Source organism: Athene noctua, chromosome 1 (genome assembly GCF_965140245.1).
Source record: "Athene noctua chromosome 1, bAthNoc1.hap1.1, whole genome shotgun sequence".
NCBI lineage: Eukaryota > Metazoa > Chordata > Aves > Strigiformes > Strigidae > Athene > Athene noctua.
Genome location: NC_134037.1, coordinates 240,682,111 through 240,698,039, shown reverse-complemented (window position 1 = coordinate 240,698,039; position 15,929 = coordinate 240,682,111). Strand labels below are relative to the sequence as shown.

The following is a 15,929-nucleotide window of genomic DNA, read 5'->3' as shown; positions in this document are numbered from 1 at the left end:
ACAATATAAAACAGGTGCCTACTGAACCCCGTTGGCTCCACAGATGGAAAAGGAGAAGCTATTTTTTACATAGTTCAGCATGAAAGATGATAATATGATGTCATTTGAGTCAACTAACTGTGGTATGAGCTGGATGACAAAAGAATATATTAGGGAATGAATGAGATGGCTCTTCCCATTGTTTCAATCTGGCCTATGTTTATCCAACAGCATCAGGACAGTGTGGCCTCACACAGAAGTAACAGAGGTTACTTGGTCACTGCTGTGACTGTGGAAGAACTGTGCCTTACATCTTCAGAGAGCTGTGGAGATTAACTTCTTAAGATTTGTGCAGTATTTGGTTTTAGGGAATCAAAACTGTTATACACAGAACACAATTTAATTCCACAGAGGTGGAATTTTTATCATAGGTGCAACTTCTGCTGTTGAGTTTTCAGTATAGTATTTTATTTATGTAATTTTTTGCATAAATATAAATATTTTTCAATATTAGTATCTGTAAATCTAAGTATTATTTTGCAAGATCTTTACTTTCTACTCTGCTAATATTTTTATTCTTTCATAGTGACATTTACTAGACTTTTTGATTTAATTTCTCCAGCTGCTCTCTTGTGGCCTTCTTGAAAAGCTGAAGTTCAGTGTTCTAGAACTGCAGGAGTACCTGGACACATACAACAACAGGAAAGAAGCAACACTCTCGGTATGCTGGATTATGTTATGTTCTTGGTTTTGTATGTGTGTATACATATGCTATATCAGGAGACTGCAGGTACACTCAGATCTGAACAGAGGAACCAGAACTAAAAAAATAGCTATTGTATCCCTTAATTTTAGAAACATTGTCATCTTTAATATTCCTAGTTTCCCCTTTCTCCTGTTCAGCAATTAATTCATTTTCTCAGTTTATGCAATTCAAATACTAATAGAAAACAAGACTACACTTTTTAAATTACAGTCAAAGCAAATTGTCATAATCTGTGTAAATGAAAAGTACAAGTGCAAGTTTTTGTTTACATGCTGTGCTGTGAAACTAAAATACTGCTTAACTTTCTTCAAATCAAACTATAAGCCTTATTCATATCTTCTTTTAATTTCTCTCCGAAAACAGTGGCTTGCAAACTGCAAAGCAACATTTGCTGGGGGCTCACGAGATGGAGTTATTACCTGCCAGCCAGGGGATTCAGAAGAGAAGGTAATGAATGTCCAGTATTATTTCTCTCCTGTAAAGTGACATGTGTGATACATTTTGTTCTTGGACCCACAAGAGCCTGCTGCGCTTCCTCCTTGCCTTTCTGCTGGGTTTGGGCATAATCTAGCCTTCACAATTAAGGCTCAGAGGTGTTGTTGTTACCTCAGTCCTGGCCTCAGGAAATGAGAAGTATTCAGAGGCAATACTTCTACCTTCCTAGTCTAGACAAGGAAGCAGAGCTAGCCCTGCCTGGGTTGTGGTGCTCTCCTTCTTAGAAGGACGTGGCAGCGGCAGTTTCCCACAGTGCAGTGTCTCTGAAAATCACTCCTGGTGTACTGTGCTTCCACACTACACCCATTTTATCTACAGCTGTTGCAGACTTGGTCTGCCCAACAGCAGTACTTGCTGGTTGAAATCCACTTAGATCAGTAGTTATGAAATAATAACTATAAAATGGCCAGTGAAATAATTTATGCTGTAGATAAGTATTTATAGCTAAGGCAAAATATCTCATTATCACTTTTGAACAAAAATGTTACATGTGCACACGCACATATATGTACATAAATATAGATATATGTTTTAGTGTGTTGAATCCAGGTAAGAAATTGATCTTTTCAGAAGAAATCAGCACCATCAGTAGGCATTCCTGTTATTTGTTATACTGGTATCTTAGTGGTGTAGAATGAGCTAAGAAGTATTATTTTGGGGTTTTTCCCCTTTGGAGGAAAAAAGGAATGGAGGGATGGGAAAAAGAGGGGGCTGGACAGAATTAGCCAAAATCAGGAAGCAACAATAGGGTGTAGAAAAAAGTAACATCTCCTCTTTCCATGTACCTGTAAAAGATAATGATGACATTTTCAGAACGCAGAGTTGCCTGTTGTAACCATTTTTTTCAAATACCTTGTTTAATTCTTATGTTAGTTTCAGTGTGTCTGTCTTCTCCCCCAATTCACTTTATTTTCTTCTGTTTTTATCTTAACAGCTCTTTCCCACCTCTCTGTATTTGTCTTCCTCTCTTTGAACTCCCTTGATTTTTATTTTTTATGCCATTTCCCAAGAATCCCAAATCCTTGTCACCCCTGCATTTTGGCTTCCTTGACCTTGTTAGCAAATCTGATTTGCTAATAAATTCTCTGGCTCCAGTCACAGGCAGTGGAAAAACTGTTCATTCTTCTCCCACCTGGCATTTGCAACAGCAGAAGTTACAGGCACCTTCCAGTGCATTTCAGCAAGATACTGTCTCTTCTGTAGTTGTAATGGTGTACAGAGAAGTTAAAAGTGAGCTGTTCTCAAATCTAAAAAAGAGGGGCCTGGAGCACATGCTACTACCTCTCCTGCAAGTACATCAGGAGAGAGAGGTAAATAGGGAAGTGTAACTATTGGAACGTGCGTGGGCTTTCTCTTCCCACTGATGCACAATGCCCTGAAGAGTGACTTTCAGCCTGTAGTGTTACATACCTTACAGTATACATCTTAATTTAGACTCTTTATCCCTCTTTTGCAACCCATAGAATGGGATGGAGGATCACACATCTTGCTGATAATCTAGATTGTTTCTTTTTTGAAAAGGTAGAGGGGAGAGAATGCTGAGGTTAAGGAATAAACTGTGATGGGAGCTCATATAGCTGGCCTAAATGCATCTAAAATAATAAATGTCATGTTCCACTTGTGTGGGTTTTTTTAATAAGGTGTTCTCTGTTTCAGAATTAAATGTGTGTTTGTGAAGCTGGGGTTAATATTCTTACTGCTTATCAAACAGACTTAAAAGAAGGGTTTCTCACACTTGCAGGAATCCCTGGTCTCTCCCCAGCATTGTTCCTCCATCCCAGAATGCATTATTCCTTGGAAGTTGACAGGATGTTAGTTTTTTGATCAACAAGCTTATTTCTTTTCTTTCCCTTCTCATTCATCTGTCAACTGAAGCAGCTCTTCCCCAAATGCACATTCTGTTTATTCAACAAAAGTTTAATGGGAGGGGTCCAGGGAAATGGAGGAAATGTGATTAGGAAGGGACAAGGAAAAATTACAAAAATTACTCCTAGAGTGTCAAGTATTTGCTTTCTTACCTTTCTTCTCCTCTTCTCCCTCAACCTGAAAGGCTAAAAAATGTAGTAATTATAGGAAAAAAGTCTCTCTTACAGTGGTAGTCACAAAGGAACCTGCCTAAATTCTTAAAGTCATTGAGGCTTAGACTAGGGCCTGAAATCTTGCTGAACACTCTGGCATAAAAAAATTACTTAGCTAACCACAAACTCAGGCTATTTCTGGAAAAGGTTCTAGAAATTACTGTAAGGAAGAAAAAGCAACACTTTGCTCTACAGAAGGCAGAAATCTTAGATTCTCCTAACTCCCCACCTGGTAAAAAGCCTGAGGGGAAAATAGTCCCCTCTGCAGATAAGATAGATCTAAGACCAAATTCAGCATTAGCACAAGCAGTTGCATCACAAATGCCTGCTGATGCTGGCAACTTGGCACACGTTTCTCTAATCAGATCTTTTTTCAAAATAATTGCACATGATTTGTTGACCATTGTTACTGTACTGAAAATGAACAAAGGCAGAAATTGTTTATTCTGACGTTAAGAAGCTCGAAATAGAAGATGTCTAGGTCAGCTACTAGAGCTAGCAGCTTTTCTGAAATCTAGTATAAGCTTCATGTCCCAGAATGTCTTTCCTCCCCTTATTCTTCCAACAGATTACATGATTTGGGTGTGTCTGTGATTTGTAAGCTTTGATGCTACATTGAGCAACAGAGTGTCAAGGACATAGTAGTCAATTTATAGACAACAGATAACTGCACACACTTATTGTGCTGTCTGTCCAGGTGTAACAGTCTTAGATGAGTACAGCTATCAGTGTATTTTTCAACTTTACTGAACAGGGATTTTTTTAATCTAGTCAGAGTCTGGTTTTGTTTGGAGTTTTTCTTTCTGGAAGAGAGATACATGGAAGATCCTATTTTTCTTGTCAATTAGCACTGATAATTCAAATAAGTATTTATCTTGTAATGAGACATTCAGTTTACTCTGGAAGTCCAAAGTCAGTATACACCTTTCTTAAACCTTGCTCACCCCAGAGCTCACCACAAACTAATGGATATGGGCTTTGCAAACTCAGACTGTTAATGGACATTTAAAACATTCTGCAGCCCATAAAAATTTGCCCCAAAAATTCAGAATGTACCTGTTGCTATGACTTTCCCTGTAACTAAAGGCCTACTGTAGGCTGCCAGTAAGACTGGAGATGTACCTCTTGGGATCATAGTCATCTGGAGTTGAGTTACAGTAAAGCTCAAAGCACAGTGAGTCTCACTGTTAAGTTGGAAATACTTAATCAATAATCAGTTACTTGACTGTTGTTTGACAAATCCATGGAGTGGCAGTGAGGTGAAATAGGCCCAGGTAGGCAGCTTTTCTAAAGGAGGAACACAGCTGTGGTTTAGATTTCTCCAGACAGAATAGTTTCTACTATCATTCAAGTCCAGGGGATATTTAAGAATGCACAGTATATGCTGTATTATCTCTTTTTCTCTCTCTTTTTTATATATATATATACAAATCCATATATATATACCCACTTTCCCAGACTGTGGGAAAAGCTTTTGTCTGCTGGAATGTCAAGTCAAATAGCATACTTTTACTAAAATGCATTTGCAATTAAAAACACTTGCACACAGCAGTTTTGTTATGGTGGGACTCTCCTGTGCCAATAAATGACTAAAGACTGTGTTGCCATCAAAGTGTTTATGTCTTAAGAAGTAACTGTATAACTCTCATCTCCTTTCAGTATTTAAAAATGATTTCTTGAAAAGAGCAAGAAGACCTGGCATCTAAATATTACTACTTTGCTATCTTCCTGATCTGTTAATAGTACAGAACAGTAATTCTCTGTCTCAATAAAAAACTAAATCAAAGTGTTGCTGCTAGGTGGTGTGTCCTTCTTAGGTGTAGCATGTACTAGCTACATAAAGGACTGTGCAAGTGATCCAGATAACTCTAAACGTTCAGTATTTTCAGTTGCAAAACCACTAATTGTGTAGTGTCTATCAACTAATCTAAAACAACACTTTCCTTTACTGTAGGAATTAAACTATAAATTGAGAAGAAGAGTGAAGGCTAGGATCATTCTGCCTGAGGCCTTGCTGCTGGTGACTAAAAGAAATGTCACTTAGTCCAAAAATTAGTATCTTTTCAACTTTCAAGGAATATTTCATTTTAAGCTGAAAGAGGGAAGAAGATAAATTACAATCACGAAACTGTAGAGCAATGTGGAGTTGAGCATTAGTAGTTTAGGGAGATTTCATATCTGGTATATTTTCTTTCAGTGAAGAAGAAGGGTTTTTCATGTAATGCGAAACCCTTTCTCCACCCCTTTTTTTTTTGGGTTACCCTGGTTTTGGAAGCAGTACAGAGAAGACAGTATTTTCTGGAAAAAAGACCATGGAATTCACTTATTTGCTGCTTCCCTGCTCCCTTCTTCAAAGTAAATTCCATGGCAAATTAGAAATTATGTGGATTCCAGTGTTTTTCAAAGTCAAAATGAAACTTGGTGCCATGCTAAACTGAAGGAACTTAAGTCAGAGACAACATTTGAAAAACACAAGCCAGCACACCTGTGAATTTACTACAGCACAGTGATCTGTCTGCTCTTGTTCTCTTCTTATCTTGAATTTAGCTTTACAAAGCTTAATTTATGTGAACTGCATGGAAGCCAAGGCATAGAGGGTTTTTTTCAAGAGTACTAAATAGAAGAAAAAAACTATTTGAGCAATGTTAAAGGCATAAAATTAAACATCACAAGAGCTTAAACCTTAGTTTGTCGTGTTTTTATAGAAGAGTAGTACAGGAATTGGAACAATACTTTTCATACATTTTTTAATAGTAAAGCCCATGGAAAGAAGCCAGACTGAAATGCTTCGCTAAGCTGTACAAAATTAGTGTTATTTCACATTTCTGTGTTTGTTGCCTTTGTACTGATGGTAAGGTAAATCATTTTAATAAGAATTCCAATTGCTTATTAACACTGTGTGCATGTGCACTGACACCAGGCTGTAACTGGGTAGATGTCATTGTGTTTGTTAATTACAGCATTTACGTGATGACTCTGTTCATCTAAAATGTCATGAGAATGTAATATATATAAAATAAGGAAAGCTGCATTAGATGTACACGGAGTGCAAATGTTAGTTCTTGGCAAAAGAAAAGAGGAACACTTTTTTTGAAGGGAGAAGTTAGTCCCCTAATCTTTAAAATGCTAATGTAGATCAATTAGACATTTTATTGCTATTGCCACAGGACTTACACTGACATTTTAATAGCTCCAAAATTACAAATCAGTGAATCATTACTGGTGAGAGGAAGGAATACAAAGCTGTCTCAACTTGTGGCATTGCCATATAGTGAAAACAAACTGGCATTTTCCATGGATTTTTTTTTTCTTATGATAGTCATAACTTAAAAGTTATATGCAAAATGTTTCCATTGTTATGTGACATGTAATAAAACCAGCAGTCACAAGCTTATCCTGGAAATTTCCTTAGATCTATTATGTCCAAAAATAGAAGTATTTATAAATAACAAAATACTTATAAATAGGAAAATTCAGTTCTGTTCATCACTTGAAAACCCTGCCTCATTTTTTGAGTACTTTGCAATATGAGCTCTTTTTAATAACAAAGAAAGCAAATTCAAATAAAAGGAGTTTTGTAACACAATTTCACTGTAAGTTCCTAAGCTACTGAGTGGGATAAATCAAAATTACTAAATCTGAAGATCTAACTGAGGATATTTAGACTGGAATTTACCATTAGAATTAAAGCTTGATTTTATTAAGAATGCTGTGCATGTTGTATGTGATATTTCCAACCAGTTATCAGGTTGAGGCAAGCATTGCTAATACTGCTGACAAGTTATGCTATTAAAGATGCGCTGTGCTTTCTATTGCATGCATTACACTGACACTATACTTTCTTTCCTTTCATTTTCTCCTGTGCCATGCTTGCTGTGTAGCAAATGGAATCTCTTGCAGTAAGTTGAAGTTCTTTCATATTCTTTGTCCATCTGTAGATGGACTAATACACCCCAGTTTTACTGTTTTACTTCTAAGCATGTTTTCCTTTTTTGTTATAATTTTCCTCTAGAATATGTGGTTCTACATGCAGTGACTAAATAATTTATTAAGGTTTGTTTTGTGAAATATAAAAATACTGTGCCAAAATTCTGACACCTTCATATGCTGTTTTAAATGGTCATTCACATAAATATTTAAAAATCAAGCCTTTGGATGGATTTAATATGCTGGAGTGGAAGATAAATTTTTTTGTTATTTTAAAATTAATAATTTTCGTTTTGTCCTACTGAAAAACTACAATTTATAGTTGACAGCAATGTTTCAAATAGGTTTTGTTTATATGTTGATGAATAGTTTCACCACTAAGTTTCTAATACTTATTCAGGAAGAACCAAAATTGAGTTGCTTGAAATGGTAACTAAATACTTAGGAAGTCAAACTTGCCTCTTCAATTTCACCTTAGTTTGTCTTCATTCAGGTTAGCAGCCAGAAGGGTGAAATTATTGTTCTCCAAGGACTAAAAAAAATCGTGTGTACATGTCAAGCTACCATGAGATTTTTATTTTTTTAAATTGTTATGCTGTGTCCTGGTTTTCAATTAATTTTTAACTCCTTGACAACTTCAAGTATATGTGTGTTTAACTGCTACCTAGTGTTGTCAGTTCTCCAAAATTTGAGTAGAGTGAATTTGATCCCCGCTGGAGCCCCTCAGGCTGTGTCCCTGCTGGTGAACTAAACAGGACCAGGGAGCAAGCATGTGACCCCAGGCTGGCGTCAGGGGTGAACGGTTAGCACCTTCCTGGCTGGGGTGCCAGCCAGCCCTGGACATGCCCGAGCGTGCTTCGAGAGAAGACAGAAGCCGGATCCGTTTGCAGGAGGTTGTATCTAAACAGTGACTATTTTGGGAGGAGAACGGTTAGCCATGCAGATGCAAGCTTGGCAGTGCTTCATGGCCTCAGTTACAGAGAATAGCATCTGGGCAGGTTTATTTAACAGGCAGCATCCCTCACACCCTACTGCTTCATTCCCTTGGCCACAGATAGGTTTTGTCCCTGCCCACAAGTCAGTTTGCACTGTGTGCCCACCTAGCAGGTCGAACATACGTTCCCTCCCTTTTTTGCCAACCACAGATCTGCTGGGCCTTCCTTCATCTCCTGTGGGTCTTTGCTGTCTTATCAGGTCTAGTGGGATTCCTCCCTTCCATTTGGGGCAGGAATACTCTTGACCCCATTCAGCATTAACAAACGTTAAACATACGGACTCAGATACTAGAAACAGTTGATCCATAAGAGCACAGAGCTCAGACCAGGCAAATTAGCAGTGCTGAATTCTGCAGCAGACCAACACCGAGATGCAAGCAGGCTTGTCTGTCTGGCCTTCAGCAGGACAAACCCTGCCAGGTTGATACCCGCTGTCTTGGTGCTCTCCTCCTGCTCCCACTCTCCTCCATAAACCTTCAAAAGGCGCCTAGCTCTACCTGGTTTTGGCAGTGCCCTCAGCTGACTGTTCATAGATGGGTAGTTGGTGTCTACCTCTCCCTGATGAACAAAGCTGAAATTGGCCAAAGAACCTCTCTTTTGACCTCAGCCCCTCAGCCTTCTTTGGCTGGTACAGAAACTTTGGGAACTGAACATTAAGGATATGGTTCTAATTCTGGCTTATTAATAAAAACCCTGGCACGTATATTGAACCATATGTAAACAAACACTTCAGTCAAATTAATGGTTATGATATTTTTAAAAGTACTTTTTATTAGTATTTGTGCTGGCATTTGCAACTGACCCCTGTTCAGCAAATAGCTGAAGTACGTGCTGGTAGCTAAGCATGTATGAGTGCTTTAAGGAAGCAAAGTCATTAATAGTATCTTCTTATTTTCTGCCATGTTTGGCACGAAACTCTGCTCTGGTTTCTCCAAGCAAATGGAAAGATCACTGAGCCCACCCTTGGTCACCGTGTCTGTAAGAGAAGACAAATCAAATATGGTTTGAAGTCTGTAAGGCTTTCCTGCCAAAGAGTCAGGAGGCCTCCTGTCTTGTACTTGAAGAATTTTCACTTCTTCCGTAATTCACCAAAGATTAAATATTCCTCCCTTCCTCACTGTGATCCCTCTGTGGAACTGTGAGATTGCCCCTCCTGATAGATACATAGATACCAGGACCATGAGCATATTAATTTGACTTCTCCAGCAGATGTGTCCATTGCATGTTACTTCCATGTGTCTGACACCTGCTGTGTGGTGCTGCACATTACACTAGAAGAAACAAGTTAATATTCATAGAACAGTATCTGCTTAATCTGGAAGAATAAACTGTAGAAGCCAGCTGTCCTTTTACACACAAAACTCCATCCATCTGTTGTAGGGTTTCTTTAAGATGGTGGAAAATCCGTGAGCTGAGGGTGTAAATTGCAGAGCTGGCACTTCCTCCTTCCCACACCTGGCTGGCTTTATTGCCTCTCTTCCTCTCCTCTCAGAGAAGCAAGCAGGAGCTTTGACCCTCTTGGACAACTACTTCACTGCTTCTCTCCTGGATTTCCATCCTGTCAGAAGAGGTCTTTGACCATTTCCAAAGTTTTAAAAAGTTTTGTGTTCTATGCAGCAAAGTCATTTCCCCCATATTCTGTCTCTGCTTTCCAGCTGCAAACTGGTGAGAGTGAAGCTAACCTATATAAACTGCTTTGAGATTGATGCTGACATGTGCTACATGAGAACTAGCCATCATAATTGTGATTTTCAATGTCATATGTGATTTACCTGCAGAAGAAAGAACATTACTTGTTTTCTGAGATAGTATATGATCATACTTCAGTAAAATAATGTTTTTTGAGAACTGAACTACTCAATGTGTTTTATTAATGAAATTGAAAATTATCCCAACTAACTGATCTTCATTAATTATTTGTTCTCCTACAAATCTCTCCTTAGCAATTGGAACTGTGTCAGAGATTATATAAACTGCACTTCCAGCTGCTGTTGCTTTTTCAGTCCTACTGTAAACTTATCGGACAAGTGCATGAAGCCAGTTCCATGCCAGAGGTACGTAACAAACTACAAAATCTTACACTGAAAATAGCACATTATCTTCATGTTCTTATTTTTCTTTCTATGGATTTACACCAAAGATGATACTATTTCACCCTGAATATAAGTCTGCAGACAAAACCATTCAATACACCAGCATCCACATAAAAACATAGTTGGGATGCTGTATTCTTTGTAATTGATTGTACTTTGAGAGACTAGGATCTTATACATTCAGTCTTCAAAAGGCATTTCAGTGAGGAGTAGCAAACTAGACTGATATATAAAATCTTAACTTCACTCACACACTTTACATGTAGAGAGTGCTCACACTCCGTGAACATCTGCAAGTTACTTATTTTTATTTCTATTTGAATTGAGGCCTTAATTTTTAGGGAAAATGAGCCTTCTTCACACATACAGAAAATATCAATGGCAGTAACAAAATAATTTGGTTAATTAATCTTGAAACAGGTGAAAAGGGGTTTTGCTGGAATAATGTATTGTGATTTCCAGCGATAGACACTGTCTCTGTTGCTTGTGCATAATACTAGAAACATCAGCAGCAGTTTTTGACAAACAGTTATTGAATGGTTTTGCATCCTCTCATACCTGAGCAAGCAAAGGTGTGTAGTGTTGAACTATTTTGTATTTTGACTGTAAGTGTACCGCCTGATCTTGTTCTCTAGATAAGCAAATCTAAATTAGTTCAATGTTTCCAAAGAGTATTAAATCTATTTTAAGAATATAATTAACTAAATACCTAAATGTCATGAGTTTTTAATTCTGTGATTTTTACAAGCTTTCTTCTTTAAATATTTTTGACACAGCTCACTATTGCTTTTGACTCAGCCTTCTGTTTTTAGATAAATCTATTTATCTTACTTTAAAAAACACTTCACAAGAACAATACCCTTAGTCAAGTTTACTTTCAGCAATCGCATAAAATATGTAATACTTTGAAATACCTTTGAGGTAATCCCTTTAAATTGAATGATCATCATTTAAGAAAAGATTTAACTTGCTATTCCATATACATTTTTTTCCTCCTAAGGTGTATGTACTTTAAACTATTGAGTTGAAGAAGTTATTGTATTTTGCTTTTAGCCATAAAACAACATCTGAAGCTATAAAATTTATTTTGTGACAGATTCTAGTAGTTTAGAGATTCTCTCTGTAAATGGAAATGGTTTTGTTATCAGATGTCCTGTAGGTAGTACAAAGAGTTTGAATACTTACTGTACCTTAAGGAACTGTTTTGAAGGCTGGCTCATAATGTGACTGAGCTGCTCACTTTTAAGAGAAGACAGGACAGTAAGCATCTAGTTTTAGACTAGTCTAAATTTTAGAAGTATTTTCTTTTCCTGATAATTGATTTCTGTAACTGTATTTCACAGTTATGATTTTGTTACATTTTTATAAATACTGCAGCCTATGAAACTGGGAAACAATAATATGAGGAATAGCTGTTTCACCATGAAATTCACATACTTTGCAGGAGCCATAAGGTATTATTTAAGGGAAGTTCCACCGTTAGTTCTTGTGACAGTGGTTATTTTTAGCATATATGAGCGTTAAAAGGTAGATCTCTAGAAATTAACTGTTTGCTTATGAATTATTCATGAGTCTTGTGCCATATTAACTTTTCAGCCTGACAAAAAGGGCTATACAATTCCTGTGCATCTGTTAATCATATGTGTTTTGTAAATAAATAACATCATTGCTAGGAGAAGTATGTGTTTTCTTAAATTTTTCCACTATGATATGAAAACACTAGCAGGGGTGAAAGATAAAAGATTGTTTAGATGTTCTTTTGCATTTTAGCAAGCCAAAAATGCATCATAGTATTAAAGGAAACACAAAGCTTAAAAATCTGTAGTTTATGTTTTCCCTATATTGTACAGAGTACAGAGATGAAGATATGTCCTTGTGTTAAAATGGGGTCTTTTTTATAACGTGTACATCCAATATAATAGCAAGAACAGACTTGAAATACTCTCTTTGGTGCCTCTGGAGAATGAAAATACCCATCTCTCATCTTTCTCCTTGGAACAGCTGTTAAATATGTCAAGAGAACTGAGTGAGTTGAAGAAAAATCTTAAGGATGCTACTGCTGCAATTGCAGCTGAGCCTCTGACAATGGAATCTGAGCCCACATTCAATTCTACGGAAGCAGCTATTCAGTCCATGCTGGAGTGTTTGAAAAACAATGAACTTGTTAAAGCCGTCCGACAAATAAGAGAATGCAGGCAAGTTTTGCTACATGGCTCATACTAGACTTTAATGTTACTAGAAAAGCGGGCATTTATTATCCTCCTTACTTTATACTAAATGTAATGCTGAGTCATCATAATTGATTTAATATGTTTTAACAATGTATGTGGGGGCATTGATTTTATTAACTTTTGCAGGGGTGTGCCACAAGTAATGATACTAAATCAGTAATGCAAACATGTATGCTTGTAACAATTAAAATGTTTAATTACATTGTGTAGATTGAAAATACTTCTGCGAGGCTCTTAAGAATCCTTTTATAGAGCTAATTCTTACAGGTGTATGTCACTGGCATCAGCTAACATTCAGCCCAGTTTCACTTTGACTTACTTGAATGAGTCTTCCTCAGCTTTTTTTTTAGATAATAGGAATTGCGCTTTTATGCGATTTCAGTGCCTGATACCAGAGTCTGAGTAACAAACGAGTAGCATAAAACAGTGAGTTGCTTTTGGCTTATAAGTGTGTGCGAGTCAGTTCTCCTTTTAGAGATCTCTATCACCTAGTTTCCATCTGTGCTGATAACCCCATAATGATACACACATTCTTTTCCTGTTTGATTGCAGGATTTTGTGGCCCAATGATATCTTTGGAAGTAGCTCTGACGATGAAGTCCAGACACTACTGAACATTTACTTCCGGCACCAAACCTTGGGTCAGACGGGCACCTATGCACTGGTGGGCTCCAACCAGAGCCTGACTGAAATCTGTACCAAATTAATGGAACTGAATATAGAGATCCGCGACATGATTCGCAGAGCTCAAAGTTACCGGGTCATCAATACTTTTCTTCCAGACTCCAGCATTTCCGGCACAAGTCTCTGACAGGACTCTTGTGTCCTCTTTCAAGCTGGGAGTGCTGCCCTGGTGGAGTGAGGTGGCTCAATGTCTTCTCAGCCTTACAAAGGTTTGGTCAAACTGTACTCACTCTTGTTACATTTAGGATTTCTTCTAGAAAGAGATGGGCTGAACTTCAAATGTGTAGCAATACTGTAAGGACAAAGGTAGCATAGAGCATCTGGGACAACATCCTTTGTTCTCTGTTGCACAAAAATCAGTTAGCATTTCACTGAGCAACTGCAACTCACTACTGAAGAAGTGACTTCCATTGCATACCAAAGCCTACTACACTGAATAATACTTCCTTTATAGCAAATTAATTTTAGGTTGGCAAAAGTGCAATGTTTCCTTCACGAAATAATATTTTTTGTTAAAAAAAACTTGTACATTTTTTCCTTTTTTCTCTTACTTGGTTGAGTGAAAGATGGGCAGAATGAAGCTGGCCACAGAATCTCACAAACTTGTTGGTCAAAAGCTGAGAGCCTGTGTATATGAAACAAATTGTAAATGGACTACAGTTTAATGTACACTGTAATTTGAATATGATTACTGTATCTTAAAACAACGAGCTGCTATGAAGTACATTTCCTAATGTTACTAGGCTACTGTCTCTGAAGGTACTGGATCATATTGCAGAGGTCTGTTCTTAGGCCCCCCAAGCATCATAAATGGTCTTGGTAGATTTTCTTTTTTTTTTTTTTAAAGGATCTTGGCTGCTTTTTACTAGAGGGTTGCTTTTATGAATATATTTATACTATTAAAGGATGGTTGATCTAATTTAACTTGCGATTTTGTAGGAGAAAGTCCCATCACAGAGTCAAATCTTTTGAACTGTTATGCATGCATACTTTTATTTAATAGAAATTTTGAGTATAAAAAGTAAAAATATTAACGTGAAATGCAAGTTCTCATGTTTAGTTTCTTTAAAGAGATGTCTTATTTTATTTGTAATGTATATATAAAAGTCATACCTGTATGTTTTTTTTCTTACATTTAACTGCTGTCCAGTGTTAAATGTATGCATGTAAATCTGTTGCACATCTGAGACACTTTTATTCTGACAACTGTGTAACTTATTCACTCTGTAAATACACTTAACGTTTTTGTGAAGTAACTTTGGTTGATATTTGGATCAGTACATCCATTTAACTAAAATATAAAAGTCATATATAATCACAACAGAGTATGTGCTTGTTGTGAAGACTGTGTTCTTTTCTGAATCTATACTGTTGCAGATGGTATCTGTGATCAGCAGCCCCCAAAAGACACCTTTTACATGGTTTGTGGGGAAACTCTTCATTACACTGAGAGAAACCAGTGTATTGGTTGGATTTTTTTGTCAGTCTGTAGTTAAAACTCAACCAGGAAGAGTACATTGACTAAAGCAGTTTCATAACTGAAAAAAATAAAAAATGGGGATGAAGGTTTGTTTATGTTAAAAACATCGGTAATGGTCCTATTCATTCCAGCATTAGGTTTCGGTAGGTTTTTGCCTCATGCTAAAGGTAAAAGAAAATCTGTCCAGCCTGTAGTGTCAGCCTTGGCTCTGAGAATCCAGTAAAGCACTCTCCCTTTCACCCCTTTTTCGTTTTCAAAATGCTTGCACAATTTTACATGGATCTTGACAAATACTTGTATTGATACATAAAAGGGGTAGAATCAACTTCTACAGGTTTTCTGATTTTGCAGTCCACAGAGCTCTGCTGCAGTTGCAGGACAAAATAGATGCAAGGGAAATCACACAACTACTTTTCTGAGTAAAATAATCTGCAATAGTTAGAGAAGTCTTCCAGTTATGTATTGCACTTTTGACAGCTAGTCAGAACTGTAATTGGAGTGGTCTGCAGAAATTTTAGTCATTGGTGAAAGCTGAGATCTGCTCTATCACTTGTCAAAATCATGGATGTTTTACAGAGTCACAGGACAATTCAGGTTGGAAGGAACCTGAGGAGGTCATCTAGTCCCATCTCCACTTTGACACAGGGTCAGCCATGGGATCAGGTTACTCAAGCCTTTATCCAGTTGGGTCTTGAAAACATTCAAGGATGGGGAATGCACAGCCTCCCTGGACAACCTGCTCTACCTGGCTGTTCCTTTATCCAGCCTGAACCTATCTCATTTTATGTGTATTGTTTCTCAGTCCCCGGCCGTGAGCTGCACTGAAGGGCCTATCTCCATCTTTCCTGAATAACCATAACCTGACAGGCTACTGTTAGGTCCCCCTGATGTCTTCGCTTCTTCAGACTAAGCCCAGTTCTTCCAACATCTCCTCACACATCAAGCCCTGTGTCCAGCTCGGTAGCCTTCACTGAACTCCTTACAGTTCATCAACATCTTTCTTATACAGAGAGCCTAAAAGTGGGTACAGTAATCTAGATGCAGCCTAGTGAGTGCTGAGTAAAGAGGGACGGTCGCTTCCCCTGCTCTGCTTGCTCTACCTCCGTTCCGACAGCCAAGGGCGTGGATGTCGTCATCAACCACTGCTGCCAGGGTCCACTGCCAGCTCACTGCCAACCAAACCCCAAGGGCACTTTCCAAG

The 15,929-nt window shown here is 37.7% G+C and overlaps 1 protein-coding gene across 8 annotated transcripts in view; it reads left to right on the top strand.

Annotated features, from left to right (window-relative positions):
- The window catches only part of FRY (FRY microtubule binding protein), a 177,161-nt gene extending 162,471 nt beyond the window's left edge, over positions 1-14,690 (top strand). For 5 of the 8 annotated variants that reach the window (XM_074914496.1, XM_074914559.1, XM_074914549.1 and 2 more), the window contains 6 exons: positions 602-700; positions 1,109-1,192; positions 7,200-7,217; positions 10,184-10,294; positions 12,335-12,528; positions 13,117-14,690. In XM_074914496.1, coding sequence (XP_074770597.1) covers positions 602-700; positions 1,109-1,192; positions 7,200-7,217; positions 10,184-10,294; positions 12,335-12,528; positions 13,117-13,375 — 765 coding nt within the window. In that variant the 3' untranslated portion in view covers positions 13,376-14,690. The remainder of the gene's footprint in view (positions 1-601; positions 701-1,108; positions 1,193-7,199; positions 7,218-10,183; positions 10,295-12,334; positions 12,529-13,116) is intronic. The other 3 variants (XM_074914527.1, XM_074914536.1, XM_074914517.1) reach the window with 1 other exon arrangement.
- The last annotated feature ends 1,239 nt before the right edge of the window (positions 14,691-15,929 follow it).